General features: G+C 36.6%; 1 protein-coding gene across 2 annotated transcripts in view; it reads right to left on the minus strand.

Moving 5' to 3' along the window:
- Positions 1-324: 324 nt before the first annotated feature.
- The window catches only part of CA13 (carbonic anhydrase 13), a 214,396-nt gene continuing 192,254 nt past the window's right edge, over positions 325-22,466 (minus strand). The window contains exons 2-8 of one of the 2 annotated variants that reach the window (XM_058178843.1): positions 14,581-14,725; positions 9,388-9,585; positions 8,693-8,811; positions 5,426-5,521; positions 3,355-3,417; positions 2,282-2,437; positions 325-1,712 (exon numbers count right to left, since the gene is read on the minus strand). In XM_058178843.1, the coding sequence (XP_058034826.1) occupies positions 1,599-1,712; positions 2,282-2,437; positions 3,355-3,417; positions 5,426-5,521; positions 8,693-8,811; positions 9,388-9,585; positions 14,581-14,611 (777 nt within the window). In that variant the 5' untranslated portion in view covers positions 14,612-14,725 and the 3' untranslated portion in view covers positions 325-1,598. Of the gene's footprint in view, positions 1,713-2,281; positions 2,438-3,354; positions 3,418-5,425; positions 5,522-8,692; positions 8,812-9,387; positions 9,586-14,580; positions 14,923-22,466 lie in introns of those variants that run through there. The other variant, XM_058178842.1, reaches the window with a different exon arrangement.

The raw sequence follows: 22,466 nt of genomic DNA on the forward strand, positions 1-22,466 counted from the left end.
AGGAGCTTCAAATCAAGGTTATCTATATTTATGGATCTTTATTCTAAAGTAATCTCCATTACATTCAATGGTAACGTTTCAGGAAAATGTACCTAGAATAAAATGCTGACTGGGGTTCAATTAATCTTGTTCTTAATTGTAAAATTACATTTAATCCCATTATAGTTTCAGATTGGATCTAGTTTCATGTATTTTATTGCAATTGCTAAATTAAGAGCAATTAGCCTATCTTTCCATATGTGCAAATTTAAGAATTTAAAAATATGTAAATTTGAAAGCATTAAAATGATTAGCTATTATTTGAAATAATTGTTAAACACACTGTTAGAAGAAAACTTAATTTATTGTCAGTAAACTTTTCTTTAAAAAATCTAACATAAGAGCATAGACCAATACTGTTCATTTACTCCTTCTTGCCTTAATTCAAAATTACTGCTGATTCCTTAACAATGCTTTTATGAAATTATTTAAATAGCATGAAAATATTAAGATCCATCATTTTTTTAAAAATATGAAACAATGCCATCTCCAAACCATCATTCACAGCCTTATATACAAATACTCACCAATTAGCATACAATTTATATAATTCAACAAGCACATTTCAATCCAAACTTCACTTCTGAATGGAGGCAAAAACCCTTGTTATCACTGATAAAAAGATTTAAAAAAAGAAACATGTTGCCATTATTGTATTTTTAGTTGTTTGATTTTTTTAAGTGTCTTGCTATTCTTGCTTTCTGGCCTAATTAGTTGAATAATTTCCTATTGAGTTTCTTTACAGAGTAACAATTCCTAGGATGTTTTGAAGATAAACTATTAGAATCCCAGAGTGGAAGATTAAATCATTTAATCTTCTGGCTAGTTAGGTCATTTCATTCACAAACCCTAAATTATATCTATTGAATCCTTATCACTCACACTTAACATGCTACGCTAGAATCAAATAACAGCATGAAGTTCATTCAGACCACAAAATATAATATTAATATTAACTACCACTCAGAAAAATCCGATTGATTGTATCGTATTGGAATCCAATTACATATTATATTATTAATTATATTCTTAATAAAAAGGGAGTGCCTTGCCTCTCTAACATAGTCAAACTGCAAAAAACCTATTATTTAAAATAGAGGAATCAAATAATTGAACAAAAATATTGTATCACTAAAATAAACTTTACATCTTGATTGGATATATGTATTTTAGTTCCTGTTCTATTTCTTCTTATCATCTCACTACTTATGCATACTTTGCATTTACTGTTATTTTATACAAACCCCTAGGTTTTTATTTGGGATTTATATTGTAGAGGCAAGATTGTATATTGTCATTGTCAGGAATCATAATAATGGCTATTCTATTCTATTCTATTCTATTCTATTCTATTCTATTCTATTCTATTCTATTCATTTCTACTCTACTCTACTCTACTCTATTCTACTCTACTCTACCTACCCTACTCACAAATCTTTCCGTCAAAATTCCTACAATTTAAAAATGAAAGCTTCAAATTAAAAAAAAAATAAGGGCAATATTTTAAATGGGTTTTGCATCCATAACAGTGTCAACTACTATAACAAATTATCTTTCCTTTAATTTCTTCTTACTTCCCGCCCCCTTAAAGGCTGTGGTGGTCTGAAGTTTTTCAGCATGCAATAGGCACGCTCTCCTTCACCAGTACACAGGAGGTTGCGAAATTTGGCCAGCTGTAGATAAAAAAGGTACAAAATTCATCAAGAATTAATGCCAAAAATGTATTCCATATGCACATAATTTTCTTCTTGGTGACATATAATAGTATAAACCTGAGGTTTTTTTAATGAGCAATTAGTTATAATTCAGCCCCACAAAGACATAACAACTGAACAATAAAGACAGTTAATGAATGACGACCTATTATGAAACAGTTTCAATATTTGTAAACATAAGCTGAATGTATTTAATTTGTACTGTAACATTTAAGCACTTTAAGTATGTACAGCCTCAAGCACAAATTTACTATCTCACAATTTCGACAAGCCATCTAAATAAAACGAACCGAAATAGAATACAGGAGCTCTTAATTATACTTGCATCTTAATGGTTAATATTGATTGATGGCAATGCCGATTCTTATAAGTCACATAGATAGATTTTCTCTATTGATTGAGTGGTTAATATAGTTGGATTTTAATAGGTGATCCATGTAGACTCCTGATATCAGAATATAATAAATAGCAAACATTCATATGAAAACTCCTGTAAAGAGAGATTTCAAATGGGAAAGAAAACATACTTGTTCAGAGCAAACACTTATAGGCTCCCTAAGGATGATCCAAATGACACTCTCAAGAAGGGGAGGAACTGTGAGAGACCCAAGGTATGTCCAGTAGTCCAGCGAATGAGGGAGAAGACAGGAAGGATCAAAATTGGTGAACCTGTGCTGCTTACCCTAAAGGAAAGAAGGAATTAGAAAATGCCCTCTTCAACCTCATTGTGTGGCATATAACTTCCACTGCTGATTCTTCCTTCTGGGCTTCCTGCTTCCAAAAGATACCTATCCTTCTCCAGTTTTGCCTCCATGAGCATAGAGATATTTAGATTTATCCTATGGTTGTTCTTACATAGCAGCATATCATTGTCAGCACTGGTTGCCCTTTCTCAAACTATAATGTTTGTAGGATTACCAGATCTGGGCTGCAAATATACGGACAATACCTAAAGGGCAGAAATTAGCATTTTCTGTATTCTCTCTACTTCTACTTAAAAGTTTTGCACATTTTGCTGCCAAAATCTGGCAGTTTTTAATGCTTCTAAAGGTAGTCCTAATTTAGGACTGCCTTGAACAGCAACTGTTTACCATTAATGACAGTGATGAAAAAGTAACCATTTTGTGATTTATCACAGCATTTATGATCTTCGCAGGTCTGTTAAGCAATGGAAAACTGAAGTAAGATCATGAGCACAGTTGCAGTTTCACTTAGTGACCGCTTTGCTTCATAATGGAGTTACCAATCCCAACTGTGGCCACTAAAGAAGGACTATCTGTAAATGGCAAGAGACTGTGTGCTAGTGAGAAGTTTAAAGCACTTCATTTGTATGAAGAACCCTAGAAATTATTGCACAGTATTCTATTAAAGCAGCTGAGGGGAACTGGAAAGAGAACATGTACATTTAGCATTTTGATTCATCATCTGTACTTATAGAGGTTCTATGTCTTCCACACTACCAGCAAAGGAATCATAACTCCGTGAATCAACAAAAAGTATAGACAGGTCTACCATCTATTATCTGAAACAGTTTTTAATAGTAAATCTTCCATTACAATCCCAATAAGAATATAGAGAACTAGGATTTTATCTGCCTTACCTTCACTTTAATGGTATCCAGTTTATCTGTGATTTTTTTGAGTTGTGAATTGCATTCACCCAACTGTAAATATAAATGTAAGATTGTTTCTTTGGCTGAGAGAAAATGAAGTTTTATTGATTTTAAACTTTATTTACTGGTTTTTATCATTAACTTTTGTCAGCAAAATGATTATCTGGAAAGTTTAAAAAGAAAGAAGAAATATATGCAATTAAGAAAATGTATTTTAAAAAATAACCACAGGAAACTCCAATGTTCAAAATGTCAAAATATCTAAGAATAATAGGACGTTTTATAGAAAGTTATTCTATAATTATGATCCTATTACTGAAGTTCTATTATGAATATGCAACCCACTCACACTATCTGATATAAACTTTGCTAATTTGAACAGACTTGAATAGACTGAAAATATTTACAGACCCTTCACATCCTGGACATAAACTGTTTCAACTCCTATCCCTACAGAGCACTGCACGCCAGAACAACTAGACACAAGAACAGTTTTTTCCAGAACGCCATCACTCTGCTAAACAAACAATTCCCTCAACACTGTCAAAATATTTACTAAATCTGCACTACTATTAATCTTCTCATCGTTCCTATCACCCATCTCCTCCTGCTTATGACTGTATGATTTAACCTTGTTGCTTGTATCCTTACAATTTATATTGACTGTTTCCTAATATGATTTGATTGCTTATTTGTACCCTTTTTTTTTAAAATTTGCATTTATATCCCGCCCTTGTCCGAAAACTCAGGGCGGCTTACACTATGTTAGCAATAGTCTTCATTCTATTTGTATATTTATATACAAAGTCAACTTATTGCCCCCAACAATCTGGGTTCTCAAGACTATCATTAAGTGTTGTACCTTATGATTCTTGACGAATGTATCTTTTCTTTTATGTACATAGAGCATATGCACCAAAGACAAATTCCTTGTGTGTCCAATCACACTTGACCAATAAAGAATTCTATTCTATCCTATCCTATCCTATCCTATCCTATCCTATCCTATCCTATCCTATCCTATCCTATCCTATCCTATCCTATCCTATCCTATCCTATCCTATTCTATTCTTGCACGGATTGTATGGTAGCACACGGGAGATATTTTTTCTGGAGAACATCTTCTTTAAAGGCTCTTCTGGAATAATAATAATAATAATAATATTTACTGAATCTGCACTACTATTAATCGTTTCATAGTTCCCATCACCAATCTCTTTCCACTTATGACTGTATGACTATAACTTGTTGCTGGCAATCCTTATGATTTATATTGATATATTGATCATCAATTGTGTTGTAAATGTTGTACCTTGATGAACGTATCTTTTCTTTTATGTACACTGAGAGCATATGCACCAAGACAAATTCCTTGTGTGTCCAATCACACTTGGCCAATAAAATTCTATTCTATTCTATTCTATTCTAAGGTGAATGAGGGTGCACATTCCCCAAAAGCAAACTGCATCTAGGAAGTTTTTCTTCCTCAGAAGTTTGGGAAAAAATAGCTTTGCTCTCCATATAATATTTCATATATTTGTATGTACTAAACATCACATAGATTCTTCAGGATATCTGTCGTAAGAAAAAAATTCAAATATGAATACATATATACAGGGGAGGATTCAAATCTCCAAGGTGATCCATTGTGTCATCTGAAACTATTCCCAACTGTATTGCCAAATTTTAATTTCTCAACATTTGGAGGCAGGAAGTAGTAAAAAAAGTAGGGTAAATGTAAAATAGGTTTAAGTAGGCTTGTTTTTTAAAAGGGGAAAATGCCATCTTCCCCAAATAAAACCAGGAAAAAAAATTACCCATCCACTTGGGATCATTGAATTCTTGAACTGGAGAGCCTATAATTGACTCCAGCACCCAAATTGGTGAAACTCATCCCCCTGGAAGCCATTATGCCTTTTGGAAGCCATTAAGCCATTCGAACCACTTTTTAAACCACTAAAGTGTCCCTCGCCCTGTCAGACAAAATTATGTGCTAAACAATAGTCTGATCTTTTGCTTCCTACATTTGAAATGAAAGAATGTCATTTTATTTCCTTACTTTTAAGAAAACAGCCATGACTGCTAACCCATCAGGTTGCTGAGCAGCTTCAACGAAGCTGGGGTATTTATCTGCATTCCAATGCACCACATGAAGCTGAAAAGCAAGAAAACAAGTACAATTAATCATCACTTTATGAAGTTAGCCAGGAGTCTTTAACACATGATGGAGTATTGGGAGCTAAGTCATTGGTTTTTTTACAAGTAGCCAAAAGCCATCTTGATGCATGTAGTCCTTTGGAAGCTCCACACGCGTTGGTCCAAAGCTCTGAAGATCCATTATAGCCAGTCCTAGTTTGGGGCATGTTTATAAAATTAATAAGAGTCTGTGGCAGATCCTCATGTCAGTCCCTCTCACCAGCTGTGTTCCCACCCTCATTTTTCTTTCACAAATCCTCAGATTCACACACACTGGATCAAAGGCTTGTGGGAAAACTGCTTGGTAGGTGCAAAGTGTTATTATGAATAAAATCTAGAAGTTCTAATGGCTCAGTTCACTTAATCTGGATTCTTAAGGTGTCAACACTCACACACTTTTAAAAGATAGACAATATATCTCCTGAAATATTGTGAACGTTTTACAAAAAGGAAACCAATGCTTTCAACAGGAATGGCTTTTATTGTAGATTAATGAAAAATAACAAACAAGAAAGGACATGAGAAAATCCTGAAACACTGTGGGGGAGGCCCATCCCAATGGCCCATGGCTTCTCTTTTAAAGGATGTATGTACTGTATCTTGTCTTACCACTCTTGAACCACAGCTTGTTGGAGAAATCTTTTAAGGCCTGTTTCTTTTATGCATCATCCTCAGCAGTCCTGTACCGCAGCCTGTTGGAAACACCTGGGTCCAGGAGATAGGCTGCCTCAGATTAATAGGACTTTGGATCCACAGAGATCATCTGCCCGAGGAACAGTGTTGTCTTCTGTCTGCAGAGCAGCTCTTTCTTTCAGCATGTGCCAATTTGGCAGAGGTGCATTCTTGAGTCAAAGAGCCTTTTCTTCCTGGATCTCAACACCGTACGTCTGTTCACTGATCTTTTGGGCATGTCTCCAACCATATGATCAGCCTGACACTCTCTCAAATCTAGGGTCTTTTCCCCAAAAAATTCAGTAGGGTTTCTAGTGGGTTCTTGATAATCAGCAGAGGGAAAACTTTTTAAACTGACTAAACATTCCTAAATATTTTCTCCTTCCATTTGGTTTCTTAGATGGAACTTATTTCTTTCCAGCTATATATCTGTTTTGGGACATACTGTTTTCTAAGCACCTCTTATTAATTCGTTATATTCCATCTCACCTGGTTCCTGTGAAAAACATAAGTCTTTAAACACTGCAAATGTCATTTCCCCCAACTGATTTTCCCCCATTAATTTTAGGCATTTTTCTATCTTCCTTTATTTTATCAAGGAAATTATTTATGTGAATCTTCAGTTCCTTGCATTACAGTACTGACAAACAGGTGCTTCTATTTCAAATTACTATTCCATTTCAGAAATATATATATTAAAAAACCACTACAGAAAAGTGTCCCTCTTAATGTTAGTTAATGAAAAGCAATTTATACCTTTTTAGGACTTCATGTTGAGAAAAACAATCATTGGAAATGTTAATGTATTAGTAATGCCTTTTCCATTTAGCATTTTTGCAATTCCATTTCAACCATTGAAAACACATTAAAATAAATTGGCAGAGATTGTAACTAGACTATACTTTTTATCTGAGAGAATTGTTACAGTATTATAAAAACAGAACATTTACAGTGTTTGAATTTGGTTCCTTACTTCATCTCCACCCAGCATGGTTTCAAGCCCATCCAGTATACCAATAAATCAGCCAACAGGGAAATAGTGCTGTTTCCCTTGGTTTTTTGAAAACATCAACAGAAAGCATTTTAGTCTGCTTTACTAAGACTTTTACTCTCTCTGACGCAAATACTGTGGAAAAATATAAAAGGGAAGCCTTAGTATCTACAGGTTAGGCATTCCCAGATGCTTAATTGACCTTCATTTTCCTGCAGCAAGTTTATGCTGCTTAAGCGGCTTAGTAAAATGTAAGATCAATTTGAAATCAGTAAATACTTCCCATGTGCTGAGAAATGAAGTGAAAAGGAGGAAAACAGAAAATTATTAAACCTAATGGAAATCTTGGGATTTAAATGCAAAAGATTGAGTCAATCCCTATTATTTCAGAGTCTCTTCTGATCTTTAGAGTACTAGTTATATTTTCAGTGGACAAGAAAGTTTTACAGTAGTTATTCCCAAAGAAGGAAATGATATGCAATATAGCATGGGTGTCAAACTTGTGGCATCACATTTCCGTCATGTGTTGTTTCGCAACACTTTTTCCCTTTGCGGAGCTGCAATGGGTGTGGCCTACACGTGATGCATCCGGCTTGCAGGCCTCCAGTTTGACACCCCTGAAATATAGTTTTATTTTATTTGTTCTGATGTTCACCAATATGAACTGAAAAAGCTGATTAATTCTGGGGCCTTCATGTTTTACACCACAGTTTTAACATGTCATTAGACAGTGAACACTAGAATATTTTAAAGGAAGATTTGCATCCATAGCAGTTATGTCTGAGAGGATCAGAATATTGTATAACTCCCCATGTTTGTCCATCTGTTTTCAAAAAGGTACATTCCTTTAAAAATTTCAGTGTCCACAGTCATGTGGCAAGTCGAGAAAATAAATCTACAATGGGCTACAGATGCATGAGTAGCATAATAGCTAAAAACATACTGTGCAATAGATATAAATGAAAGACAATATGAAAATGTTACTAAGAACACACCAAAAACATTTTCCACAGCAACCAGAAATAATCAAAAGCACAGCTTTTAATTAAAGAAAACCCCACTGATGTGCAATTCTAAGCAGATGTGATTGGGAGTAATTCCCATGGAAATACACGGAATTTACTACCAAGGATATGATCAGTGTTCAAGATAAAGTAAAAATGTCCCAGCCAGGCTAGTTTTAAATTACTAAATTTACTTACTAGGAACTAATTTTTTTACAGCTAAATAATAAAATTCTCCTCTACCATTACCTTTTCCTGATTGAACTTGACCAACTACATTTTTAGTTGGCCAATATCACCAAACACATGCACCAAACACATGCAAGTATAGTAAAATTTACCAGTGAAAATTAATAATAGTTTTTACTGCTAAAATCACACCAGTCATCTCAGAAAGGACAGCTTTAATTATGCTGCAAAAATAAATCCTGTTGCTTCAGAACAGATCAGAGGAGTACTTTACCTCTGCTGGGAATTTTGCTCCATCCACGGCATGTTCAGAACCAATGTCATCATTGGCCCCCCAGTGGAAGTGGATTTGTCGCAGCCTATAATTTCCAGTGAGTGGACCCCCACTTAGCACTGTAAAAAATAACGATAATTCTTATTGTTAAACAGAGAGTGGGAAACGTTTAATGCTTAAGCATATTTTCAGACTACTTGAAGGCCAACACAAAATTGATGTAAAAAACACTGATTGCATCTCACAATGTTAAATAACTGCTGGAGGTTCCAGCTTAGCACTAGAGCTCTGGCATCTCCCCTGCATGCTTTTTTTCTGGTTCTAAATAACTGTCCTGAAAATTGCTATTCACTCTACAAAGGAGAAAGAAGGCAAGCAAAAAACTCTTGTGACTACAAAGGAAATGTGAACTGTGCTCATGAAATGAGAGCAACGTAAAAGTAACAATGCCAAATATGAGAGAAAGCAGTGTTTGAGAAAGGAATTTAGCCCACTTTGAATAGGGCATTTAGGAAGCTATCCAACTTTCTGCACCCAATCAGATAAAATCATATTCAAGAAAGATGTGGACAGCTCATTTGAATGCAAACATATTTAAACAATTACAACTAACTGAAAGTCCCTCTCGTGATAAGGTAAAAGCTAGAGAATAGCTGCCTTACCATTTAGATAGCTAGATTTGCTAGAAAACAAACCTGATTTATTCTCAGTGTCATCAAACTCCACACTGGTGGAGTGTCCATTATTGAGTATGACTTTAGCAGAGGAAGGATCATAGCGGGGGTTGAGAGGAAGCAGGTCGGGGTCGTATTTAGTTTCTTCAGTAGGAATATCAATGGGAGATTGCCGGTCTCCATCAGCAATGGGGAAAATTTCCTTCCAATGAGTAGGTCCTAGAATACATTACAGTAAAACATTGCTTACAGAATATCATTTGGTACAGTCAGACAAAGAAATTGTCATATAAGAAAATGCACAAGAACCTACCTGGATTTTCTTATTTTTCTTTTTTTTTTTTTTAAAAAAAAAGTAAAATAAAATAAATAAAAATGGTTGGATTTAAAGGGATGGAATGTATACCACCCCATCATCTTTGGAGGGCTGAAAGACAGCCCTCTATACAAATAGTTTAATTCTAATGAATTGAATACCCAAGGATGCAGGTTAGAACACTAGAGTTGTTCATTTTCTGCCTACTTCCAGGCATTCTGGTCATTAGGAATGCAGCAAACACCTGAAATTAACACACATGCAATAGATTCAGAGAACATTTACCCATCAGATGATTTAATCTGTCATTCACACAACTATAATGCTTTACTTTGGTTCAGTAACATAGAAAGTGCTTTATTCAGAGACAGAGATTAATAATGGTTCTTTGAAGTTTCAGAGAAGGTTGAAGAAGATGCTCTGACTAGTTAGGAAGCCCACATATTGATCTCCAAACTTGAAATAGTATTGTCACTTTGAAAAGAGAATACTTCATTATCACAAAAGAACTGATTTATATATGCAATACAGCAAGATAGAATTGCGGTGATAGACTGCACTATATCACTTAGAACTATATATGGGAAATGCTAACAACAGTTTTAAAAATTGCATTCTCATACAGTTTATATATTTTTTTCAAATCTAGAAGGTGATTTCCTAACTTTCCCATCAGAACTTGTATCAACTGCATTTGTCCCCTAAAATACCTGAGTACTTATTCCAAAACATCCAGGTCTCAGTCTACCAGTCATCATATGTGCAAAATCAGAATTATGAGTTATGAACATACTTCTTAAAGTAGGAGTTAAATTTTAGAAGTACCAAATTTCACTAATACTAATCTAGGGCAGAACAGAAAATAAAACCAAAATACTCAGCATATTTACTGCATATACTTGTTATCCTAGTTTAATTTTCCCAGCTTTCTTCAAAAGAAATGAAAGAATTATAAGGTAGTAAAAATGTTAGGCATTTGATGTTATGATAAACAAAAAAGCATTATAAAACAGTACTTGTACAATCCTTGGGAAAAGAGAGAGATGTCTGTTATTTACATAATAGAGGCAAACTATTGGTCAGCTATTGATCCTAATAATATTTTGAGTAACTGACATTTAGATCAGCTTTACACACTAGCCATAATATGAAATGTTACTTAAAAATATATGGTACCAAGTGAGTGACAGCCTTGCTTACTCTGAAGTAGCCAACTCAGACCGATTGCCATTAATGGGCATTCTAGAAAATCTCAATACAAATGAAGAGCAATAGGTTGTGAAATAGTGGTTGCTATTCTTTTTCATTCAATGAAGAATTCTGTATTGGGAAAGGAGTAACAGAAAATGTTTCTGTTATTTTGGTCGTCAGAAATGCTTCTAGTCAAACTTGGAATTTGGTGAGATTTTACCATATTACAGTTGTCAGTTGATAAATCATTTATAATCTATTATACAAGTACTGTGACTTGCATCTGCATAATTACTTCTGTACACACACACACACACACACACACACACACACACACACACTTTCCTCCAGTGCCTTATTCTGATCTTAGTGCAACACCAATAAGTCACATAAACTTTGAATTTGGTTTAAGTTTAGAACTCTTTCAGCAGGAATGCAAAATCAGCTTGCCATTATGCCTTTGGGTGTGGTACCAAAAATTTTGGATCTTTCTCTTTTTTTCATTATTAAGAGATAAAATAACTGATTAGGGAACGGATTTCAGCACTTAAAAATCCCAAATAGAGCCTGGCCCTACCTACTCTGGAGTTAAGTTCTTGAAACGCTGTATAGGGTGTGATCCAATTCTGAAACCAAGAAAAAAATATACTCATCCTCCATATTTTCTCCATTCCCTTGAAATAGTTTGTAATATTTTCTGGAAATGTCTAAAAATCAGTTTTTAATAATCTACTATCAAGTGTCAAAGCAAGATTTCTATCTAAACACAAGATTCCTTCATAGAATTTTAATTACAAGGGATTTTGTTTGATTTGTCAAATATTGATAGAGAAGAAATTATGAAATCCTGAAACCTATGTTTTGTATTTCCTAACACAGAAAACCAAATTCATGCTTAGCATTTCATATTACTCTGGTCAAAATCCATCAGTAATATTATCCAAAATTATTCAAAATTATTCATCAAGATCTTACTAAGATACATGAGATGGAGAGATTATTGGTTTGCCTAAAGTCCTTTAGTGTAATAAAATAAAATAGTATCTTAACCTTCTGTGCTTCTAATTCTGCAGAAAAAAAATACATTATCATGTTCCTTATCACCTCTTGGCACACCATCTGTTTTACGTCAACCATATTTCTGTCCCACCAAGATTATCTTTTGCACTGTTTCATATCATATATGCAATGTCAAACTGTACTTCTAAAATGAGTCAGCTATATCGTTTTTCATTCCTGAAAGATCATTTATATCATTTAATATTTATCATTCAGTATCAAAAAAGATATACAAAAGCTTAGTGTGCTGATTGCTTAAGTAATTTTATGCTTGCATAGATATATCAAATAAGGAATAGACAACCTCTGCTCACCAAATACTTTTACTAAATTTACTAAATCTTAAATGCTGATTTAGAGGGCAATCCTATGCAGATTTTATTCAAGAGGAATTTCCCTTGTGTTTACTAAAAGTGATAATAGGAATGATTTACCACAAACTTTTTAATTCAATGAAAGCAAGAAGTTATTAATGTAACCCATTATTTTGGGTAATTGCAATGAGAATGTAATAATAATTTATTCACCAGAAAAAATGTGAATTGAAAAATGTATACAAGTGGTTATTTCTATGGGCTAATAATATAAAACTTATTTCCAATAAATAGCCACATCCTAAGTAATATAAAACATCTAAGTACAGGAAATTAATGTGGAACATCAAAAAATGCTTTGTGTGTTTGTACGATCACAACACAACTGGAATCACTGACGATAAAAAAACAAAAGTTTTACAAAGCTTTGATGTTGTTAAGTTCTCAAACCTAGGAACTAAATCGTATTAAAAGCGGAGCCTACACTGATAGTGGAAACAAATTAAGACTGACATGTTAATTGTTGGATAATCTTGATATGCAACTTAGTCCACCAAAGCAGTATCAATTAGATGCAACACCCAGCCTTCTAATAACCTTTTGAAGTTCTTCCTTATGAAGCAGGACACAAAGTTCTGGAGGATTATCTTTAATGCTTTGCTTTCTAGACGGACGTCATCCAGCCTGCTGTATCATTGAGATTAGACAACAGCATCCCAAACTGAAGTCTTTCATTACCTGTATTACCGTGATATGTACACATCCAGTAAGACATGGTACATTTTAAAAAGTCTTACTTAAATCCTGTCTATCACAGACAGCAAAAGAGTACACAAAATCAGTTGTTCTAAACTCATAAACAAAACACTCGGAAAGTTAGAACCCCTCAAAAAATATATTTGTACTGGAAAAATTAAAGGGGTCTTTACAGAAGGAGTATTTGAGAATATTAATATATTAATATCAGAATATTTAATAAATGTTTCAATAATCTTTCATTTATTCCTCCCACATTATTCAAAATAACTTTCAGATTCAACAGCTCCAGTTGCACCATGAATTTATTTGCTGTGCTTATAACAGAGGTAACTAAAAAGCAGTATTGACGATAATACGCATTTCTGTTTTGAAATCCAACATAAACAGAATTCATGTGTGACATTTAAGAACTGGACCTGAACCAGACCTGTACTAAAATGAAATTGTAAGTATCGCTGTGAACTCAGTTTAATATTTTCCCTGCCCTGATGTTAATTTAAATGTAATAGGTTCAGAAGTACAGAGATAGAACAGAAACATAGAATGTGCAACTCATGAACCTTGAGATTTAATCAAAAGATCATTAATACAACTCTCTATTGAAGAATAATATTTATTGCGATTCTTAACATTACATATAGCAAAAAAGAATCAAAATATGGGAGAACAATAAACTGCCTTATCACTTAAGAGTATCTTAAATGCTCCAAACCATTCATGCAGACAATATGATGCTGTTTCTTTGTCTTATTAGGAACAATTGAGTAAGGGCAATTTTAAAAATCAAGATTTTTTATCTTTCTTTAATATTGGAGCAATTTAAGGTAACTTGTGATTTATTCTCTCCACAGATCCCTGGAGATAGGTGAACATTCTTTTTTCTTCCAAAATTATGGCTAAATAGAAAAGAATTAGAAAATTGAGTATGAAAAATAATTTGTTATGCAATAACCTTTTAAAACACATTTTTACATTTTATTCTAACTTTGCAGCTTCAAATTTATGATCAAAAAATTTCATAATGATCAAGAAATTTCATTTAATCTCTAAAGATATCCAGACTCAGACAAATTGTACTCTAACTCACAAAAAGTAATGCACCTACAAAACTTTTAGAAATTTGGCTTCCAAAGGAATATAACAGAGGGAGGGAGAAAGAGAAAGAGACAGAAAAAGAGAGAGTGAGACAGAAAGAGTGAGACAGGGAGGGAGGGAAAGAAAGAGGGAGTAAGGGAGAGAGAGAGAGAGAGAGAGAAAGATGTTCCTTCCATGGGTACTTTTTTTGGAAGTAAACCCCGTCCCGTTGGAAAACAGGCGTGCTCCCAAAGAAACACGCGAAATGTAAGAGAGAAAGGTCGCACGTCTAGTTGAAGAGGCTCGAAGGCGCAACGGCCTAGGAAGGAAGCCCTTCTCCCTTCTCCCATCCCATCAGAAGGAAAGAAGTGGGCATGTGAGGAGGGTGATGGTGGTGATCTCCAGCGAGAGCAGAGCCTCTCCTGGCCCTCGGGCACAGTTTCCCGACAGCCCACCCACTGCACCTAATTCCCCCAGAGAGCCACTGGCTCTCTTTCTCACCGTTGTCTTCCTCGTATCCCCAGTGTAACATGACTTTAGTCTGCTTAACGGGATGGAGGCGTTGCAAAGAGGCGAGTACCCGTCTCGGTTTCAAAAGGGGTGCAGACCAGCGGCGGCGGCGGCAGCGGCAGCAGCAGGAGGAGGACGATTCTTCCCGGGGTGAGAAGCTTGCGCCCAGCAGAGCCCCGCGACGCCCTTTTATCTTCCTCGTGCCAGCCGTCGCTGCGCCGCCGCCTTTGGCCTCCAGGTGGGCCGGTCAACGAGCGGCCCCCATTCGGGCAACGTCACTTGGGAAGGAGTTACGCGGCTCGGGGAAGGAAGGCACCCCAGGCTACACGGCTTACGCGGGTGCTGCGTTCGGGGGCCCAGTTCTTCAGACGCGCTCTTTTCCAAAAGTGGGGGAGGGGGGATTCTTTTAGATAGCCTTTTTATTATTTATTTATCAAACTTAGATACCGCCCATCTCTCTCACCGAGCGAGTGAGCTTTTGCATCGCAGCATCTAAAACAACTGCGTGTTAAGGAAAAAGTGCGGTGCAACCTTCGGAATTAGATCGGATTGTGCTGGGACTTCTGGAGAGAGATGCTCCCAGGGACCTAAAAGAAAAACAGTGATTGAAGGATTGTTTTCTTTTCTGCAAAATCCCAAGAAATCAATACAGGTAGTACTCGATCGACTTAATAACAGTTCGTTTACTGATTGAAGTTAAATATCACGGAAAAAAGTGACTTATGACCATTTTTTTCACACATGACCATTGCAGCATTCCCATGGTCAGGTGATTTACAATTGGATGCTTAAAAATTGGTTTGTATTTATGATGATTATGAGTGTCCTGGGTTGCCACCTTCTGACAAGCAAAGTCTTTTGCGACCTTCTGACAAGCAAAATCAAGGGGGAAACTGGATTCACTTAACAATCATGATTAACAATCATAATTTAACAGCTGCAGTGATTCAATTAACAAATGTGGCAAGAAAAATTGTAAAATGGAGCAAAATTCACTTAACAAATTTCTCACTTAGCAATCTAAATTCTGGGCTCAATTGTGGTCATAAGTTGAGGACTACCTATACTTAACAGACTTGCTTTCAGGGGTGGGTTCTACTTACCTTTACTACCGGTTCGCAATTGGAGCACGCATGCATGCGCAGAAGCCCCTTGATGATGGGGCAGGTAGGCAGAGGCTATAGAACCGGGCAGAACCGGGAGCAACCCACCCCTGCCTGCTTTCCCCACATTGAGCTTCTCCATCTTTGTTAGACTACAATAGACTACAACTCCCATCACTTTGGCCAACTAGGAATAACAGAGATTTCTTAACAAAGGGAGACCACTAGGTAGGGGAAGGTAAGGCTGATGCAGACCAAAGTATGTCTGAAGGGGAAGCAGGAATTTGGACAGTCTAAAGTAGTGATGGTTAATCTTCTCAGCACCAAGTGCCAAAACTGGAGCGCGCACCCGGGACGGAGCACCAGAACTAGGAAGAGAGCAGCTGGCCAGCGTCCATGTGCATGGTGGCCAGCTGCTCCTCCGGGTTCCGGCACTTTCTGGTGTGCATGCGCATAATGAAACCCGGAAGAACAGCTGTCAACGGCACACATGCCCACAGAGAGGACTCTGGCACGCGTGCCATAGGTTCGCCATCACGAGTCTAAAGGCTACTGTTGGACAGTTTTCTCCTCTTTCCTCACAAATGTCACTGAATTGTCTACATTTCATCTCTATAGCTGGCAAGAATTCCCAAATTCCCAACCAATGCATAATTATATCAGTATCCCATGACTGGCTTTATAGAAATCAACACAGGCAGGGATTCTATGTTAAGTAGTGCACCCAGGTTGGTTGAGATGAGGAAACCATGATGTAGAAGACCTTCAACTCTCCTTCCCCAACTTTTCTTCTACTGTCTCTACTCTTCCTATTTGCGGCAGCGATCAGTTCTAGCTAGGAACAAATTATAAGTCTTATAATTTAAATATAAAAATATAAAAATTATTTTAATAGGACTTTTAAAGCAGATTTATTTTTGCCAGAGTTTATGGTATATTTGTCACTTGCAGTTGAGATCTTTTTTTCTGCTTCTAGAAATCAGTTTTTACACAAAAGCTGGATGTTGACAATATTTATTTCATCTCCTTTGCAATAGGTGCATCACTACCCCTATTGATCCTTTCTATTTAGGAAATGAGAACATTGGTTAGATTATATGTCTGATGTAGCTTGTGGACAATGTTTGCAGTAGTTTGTTAGATTATGTAATATCCATGTGCATACATAATATATTGCACAACATTGCAGATAGTTTTATATTTGCCTATCTGGATTAAGAAAGATATGCATACATATTATCATGCCTACATATTATATTGTTATCATGCATACATATTATATATTGTTCTACAATCAACATGAAGGTTTGGCACCAATTCTGTTTGGAAATATGGTTATATATGAACTGAAATCATTTTCCAGGTTGAATGTGATTTACAAAGATCATCCAGTTGACTTTAAACTTCTATTCTAAATGGAGTTTTCTTTCTACAATTTATCTAGTTCAGACAAAACTGTTATGCAGCAGGTGCTGAGTAGCTCTTGCAGATGGAACAGCTTGCATTGTGTATGCATGAAATGAACACAGTCAACCAGAGGTTTATTGCTGGCTGTTGTTTTATCTCCTCCACAGTTCCAAGACAGCTAGAGAGATATGATTGTTAAGAATACAGATAGAAGAGCATAAAAGGGACATATGAGAATGATAAGATAATGTGCCAAATATTGGCCGGAGAGATAAACTGACTAGTCCGCTCCCATTCGTTTTAATATTCCAACTGGTGCTACAATAGGAAACTGGGGTTGACCAAACAATCTTGAAATACCAGAATTGCTTATTTCAGTGTTAAACCTTAATGCAGTTTCTTTGATTTTGGCATTGTGCAATACATGATTTCACTCATTTTATACTTTGTACTACCATCATCAGACCATAGCTCAACATGTCTCTAAAACCCTCGCTTAGTATGTATAGTGTATGAATCCCACCAGTACAGGGTAGTCCTTGACTTATGGCCATAATTGAGCCCATCACTTCTGTTGTTAAGTAAGACATTTGTTAAGTTAGTTTTGCCCCATTTTACGACTTTCTTGCTTCAGTTGTTAAGTGAATCACTGTAATTAATAAGTTAGTAACCTGGATGTTAAGTGAATCCGACCTCTCCATTCACTTTGCTTGACAGAAGGTCGCAAAAGGGGACCACATGACCTTGGGACACAGCAACAGTCATAAATATGAACCTGTTGTCAAGCATCTGAATTTTGATCACAGGATCATGGGGATGGCGCAAAGGTCATAACTCTGGAAACAGTCATAAATCACTTTTTTCAGGGCCAATGTAACTTCAGAGGATAATTAGAACTGCAGAAAAAATAATTGCTACCAACCTGCCTTCCATTGAGGACCTGTATACTGCACGAATCAAGAAGAGGGCCGTGAAAATATTTACAGATCCCTAACATCCAGGACATAAACTGTTTCAACTCCTACCCTTAAAACGACGCTATAGAGCACTGCACACCAGAACAACTAGACACAAGAACAGTTTTTTCCCGAAGGCCATCACTCTGCTAAACAAATAATTCCATCAACACTGTCAGACTATTTACTGAATCTGCACTACTATTAATCTTCTCATAGTTCCCATCACCAATCTCTTTCCACTTATGACTGTATGACTGTAACTTGTTGCTGGCAATCCTTATGATTTATATTGATATACTGACCATCAATTGTGTTGTAAATGTTGTACCTTGATGAACATATCTTTTCTTTTATGTACACTGAGAACATATGCACCAAGACAAATTCCTTGCGTGTCCAATCACACTTGGCCAATAAAATTCTATTCTATTCTATTCTATTCTATTCTATTCTATTCTATTCTATTCTAAACTGCTGTTGTAAGGCGAGGACTGTATTGTGCAACACTATTTAATATATGCATGTCTTTTTAAAGTAAAACACCTAAAACGCCCTGGCCTTCTTATAGTTCTCAATTTTAAAATCAGGAGGAGTCTGATAACACCTTTTCAGATTAACAAATTGTCTGAGAAGTCATAAGCTTTTATGAGCCATAGGTCACTTCATCAGATGCGATGTCGTGACTAGACTGATGTGGTGTAGGATTTAAATTGGGATAAGGTGAGGGGGAGGAGGAGGAGGCAGAAGGTAGAGTGGTTATGCAGGCATAGGTTACGCATAAAACAAATGATAAGTGCCTGATTAATTGTAATATGTTAAAAACGCATTATGTATGTTGAGAATTCTTTTTTGCTTGTTTGTGTAGGAAAACCCAATTTAGCTTTATTTCAAATGCTTTGACATATATAATCATGTTTAACCAATTGTCTTATTGACAGCTTGCAGTCTGTTAAGTGAACTAAATCCTTAAAGGCTAAGAATGCATTTCTTTTGTATCATAATTCACTTTATAGAATCCAAGGGCCACTAACTCTAGGATTCTGTTTTCTTGGGATGGTAATAAAAAAAAAGAAAAAAGCCTGGGAGATCCTCCTGCTTTACTCACAGAGGGACCTTCCTAAATGAAGCTCTACTTCATGCTAAAATCAGAAGAGGGGAGAGCAGTTCTGGCTGTAGTGATTTGTCCTAGGCTTGTAATCAATTGCCATGTGATCATCCCTTAAGTCTTTGATCTTGCACTTCTCTCCTGTTACCAATGAGAACTGTAGGAGAAATACATCTGAAAGCTGTACTTGCTTTCAGCTGCTCCCTTTCTTCTATCATCACAATGAATCCCACTGTCCCACTGTAGATCTTCGAAAGATGACAATTTCTTTGAGAGCGACAGCAGAACTACGTTGCTGAAATAAGATGATCTTGGAAGAAAATAAGGAAAAATAACCATAACCAGCCCAAGGATTTGGTGAGCAGACAAGAAGGCATTCAGGGTAGCTAGGAGGTGTTTCATCCAGGTCAAGAATTCAGGATCTTTGTTCTGTCTCAGTGCTCTTGAATTTCTTCCACAACAGAGTCCTAAATTCTGCTTCATGCCTGAAATATTTTGAAGTAAGTAAGATTTTACCATATTACCGTTGTTAGTTGGTAAGTCATTTGTAACCTATTTTACATGTACTGTGACCTACATTTGCAAAATTATCTGTCCCCTCCACACACACACACTTTCCTCCTCTGCCTTATCCTGATTTTAATGCAACACCAATAAGTCACTCTGTGCATCTGACAAAGTGAGCTGTCACTCACAAAAGCTTTGCATTTTAATTCCATTAATTATACAGTTCTGAACAGTCATTACCAAACTTCTGATTTTTAGCTAACATAGGCTAATGCAACTGTCCTCTTACAATGTCCATGGATTTTAGATTCTCTGTCAAAAGCTTCCCTTAAGTGGTTGTGTAAATTAAGGCTACCTTTATTTTAAATACAGATATAGAATGGCACAAATAAAATCATGTTTTTTAAGAAGAGGAAGTTTAGAGAGCCAGTTAGGTTTAGGGCAGGGGTTGACAACCTTAAACCCTCAAAGAGCCACAAAGGTCCTAACTGGAAGCCGCCCGTTCAATTCTGGAGCCAACCAGAAGTGCGATTTCCCACCGTAGAGTCTCCTCCTAGTACGGTGTCCTTTTCCCTCTACTTGTCCTAACCAAAAGCCCTATCAATTGTGGAGCTGATCAGAACTCCACCCCCCCTCTTGTCATAAAGTCTCCTGGGACGCCATGCTTTCCCCCCTTAGCCAGAAACTCCTCTCCAAATTGTGGCACTGACCAGCGACAGGGAGGTGCAGCAAAGGGATGAAAGAGCCACATGCTGCTCCAGAGCCGCAGGTTGCTGACCCCTGGTTTAGGGGTTAAGGCATTAGCCTAGAAACCAGGAGCATTCCAATCACTCAGCCTAGTTCACCTTACAGGTTTGTTGTCCTTGGGAAAAATAGGAGGAGGAAGGTATATTTGCAGCTTTATTTATAAATTAATAAATGCAGGATAAAAATTAATTAAAAATTAAATAAAGAGAGTTAGTTGGGCCAGTGGTTAAGCAGCCAGACTGGAAACTAGGAGGTGGCGAGTTGTAGCCCACCTTAGGCATGAAGCCAGCTGGGTGACCTTGGGCTAGTCTTTCTGCTCTAAATATAAGGCAATAACAAGCCACTTCTGAAATCTCATCAAAAAAATAGCACATTGTGGTACTGAGATGACAAAGCAGACTGAGGATAGAGGACGTACCACAGCTTTTTGCATACTTTTTAAAAATACATTTCCAATATATAGAAACTAGCATGATAAGGAATGAGAGAGCATGTTTTTTGTTTGCAAAGTTTTGATGTATTTAAATGTGCCATTCCTTGCCTGCAGTCTAAATTTATATTCAGTTCTTTTTATCAGCTGATTTCACAGCACATCTTGACTCAGACTATTATAACTAAATTGGATTTTCATTTATGCAGAATGCAATGGAACATCAGTCCTCTCCCCACTTATAAGGCAGCAGTGGGGAAAACTGAATGTCTTACTGCCCTATTTGTGGGTGATAGCTGGTCTCTACATGCAAAACAATGATGTACAACATGAAAGCTGATCTGAACTACAAGCCCTAAGAATGTTAACTTGTGTATGCATCGCCATCTTCAGTTTGCTATTAATATTGCAATCAGTGGTAGCTCTGATGATGTTACTGTACCTAGTTTCGGTAAATGAACTATCTGCAAGAAAACAACCAAGCTCACAGAGCACCAAGAACCCCTTATTTCAACCCTGTGCTACAAATATTCTCCTTTACGGATCTTGCGATGTGAACACAGATTTTAAAGCCATCTTATTCAAAACAACTACTGTACTGAGATTACCAAATATTACTGCATAATAGTCCTTATTCAATTTGCTATTTGTCAAGCATATATTTTAACAAGAACAGCTTGTCAGCTCTATATTAAAGTAGCATGACTGATATTCATACAAGATATAATTTTAATTGCAATGCTGTATCATCAAAAAGCAATAATGTGGGCTTTGCAGGAAGATTTTATCTCATTTTTGTAAGGCAGTACTAGAGTATGGTAGTAACAAATAAAGTTGGTGACCTATTCTGCAATAATTAACCATATGCCCACAGAGAACTCACAGGAAGGTCATAAGGTTGATAAACTTACATACAAAAACACATACACAGACTGTTTGAAAGTGTTGAGCACAAGAGATTACTGGTGAAGAATATTGTACATGTTCTATGAGTGTTGCAATAGTTGAGAAAAGTTTGGAAGCTCCTCATATCCCTTTAACGGACTGGTGTCGCAGAGCCTCATGATGATTACAGCAGATGAAAACATCCAGTTTTCTGTCTTAGAAGGAAGGTGGGCTCAACAGATGGTGATAACTCAGGAGCCAGAGGAGACAAAATGGCCCGCCAGGCCCATCCAGCAACAGTCCAGTTTGGCCACACTTTTCAACTCTATTCAATTTATTATCTTCAATTTGTATAGCAGCCCCATCTCTCATACATGACCCTTAGTGCTTAGCTACTTAGTGCTGGACTGGGGATGTTGCCAATCAGATGACAATTCAGTAGTCGTGGTGGAAGCAGAGCTGGTGTTAACTTTCAGCCAGTTGGCAACAACGGCAGCGAATTTGGCTCCAAGTGATCCTCTTCTAGCAACAGCATCCTCTGCTTGGCGGTCACGGTGACAGTGATTCAGGTTGTCTGGTTTCAGGATTCCAAATTTCTCTGCAACTGGAAGGCTGGTAGACACTGAAAGTGGGAACGGGATTGGGCCAATTATTGCGCTGGTAGGCCAGCATGAACCCTTATGGTTGTTGTGGAGCTCCCATACTCTGGACAGCTATCAACTTCTCTCCGACAT

This window comes from Ahaetulla prasina, chromosome 3, assembly GCF_028640845.1.
Source record: "Ahaetulla prasina isolate Xishuangbanna chromosome 3, ASM2864084v1, whole genome shotgun sequence".
Lineage (NCBI taxonomy): Eukaryota > Metazoa > Chordata > Lepidosauria > Squamata > Colubridae > Ahaetulla > Ahaetulla prasina.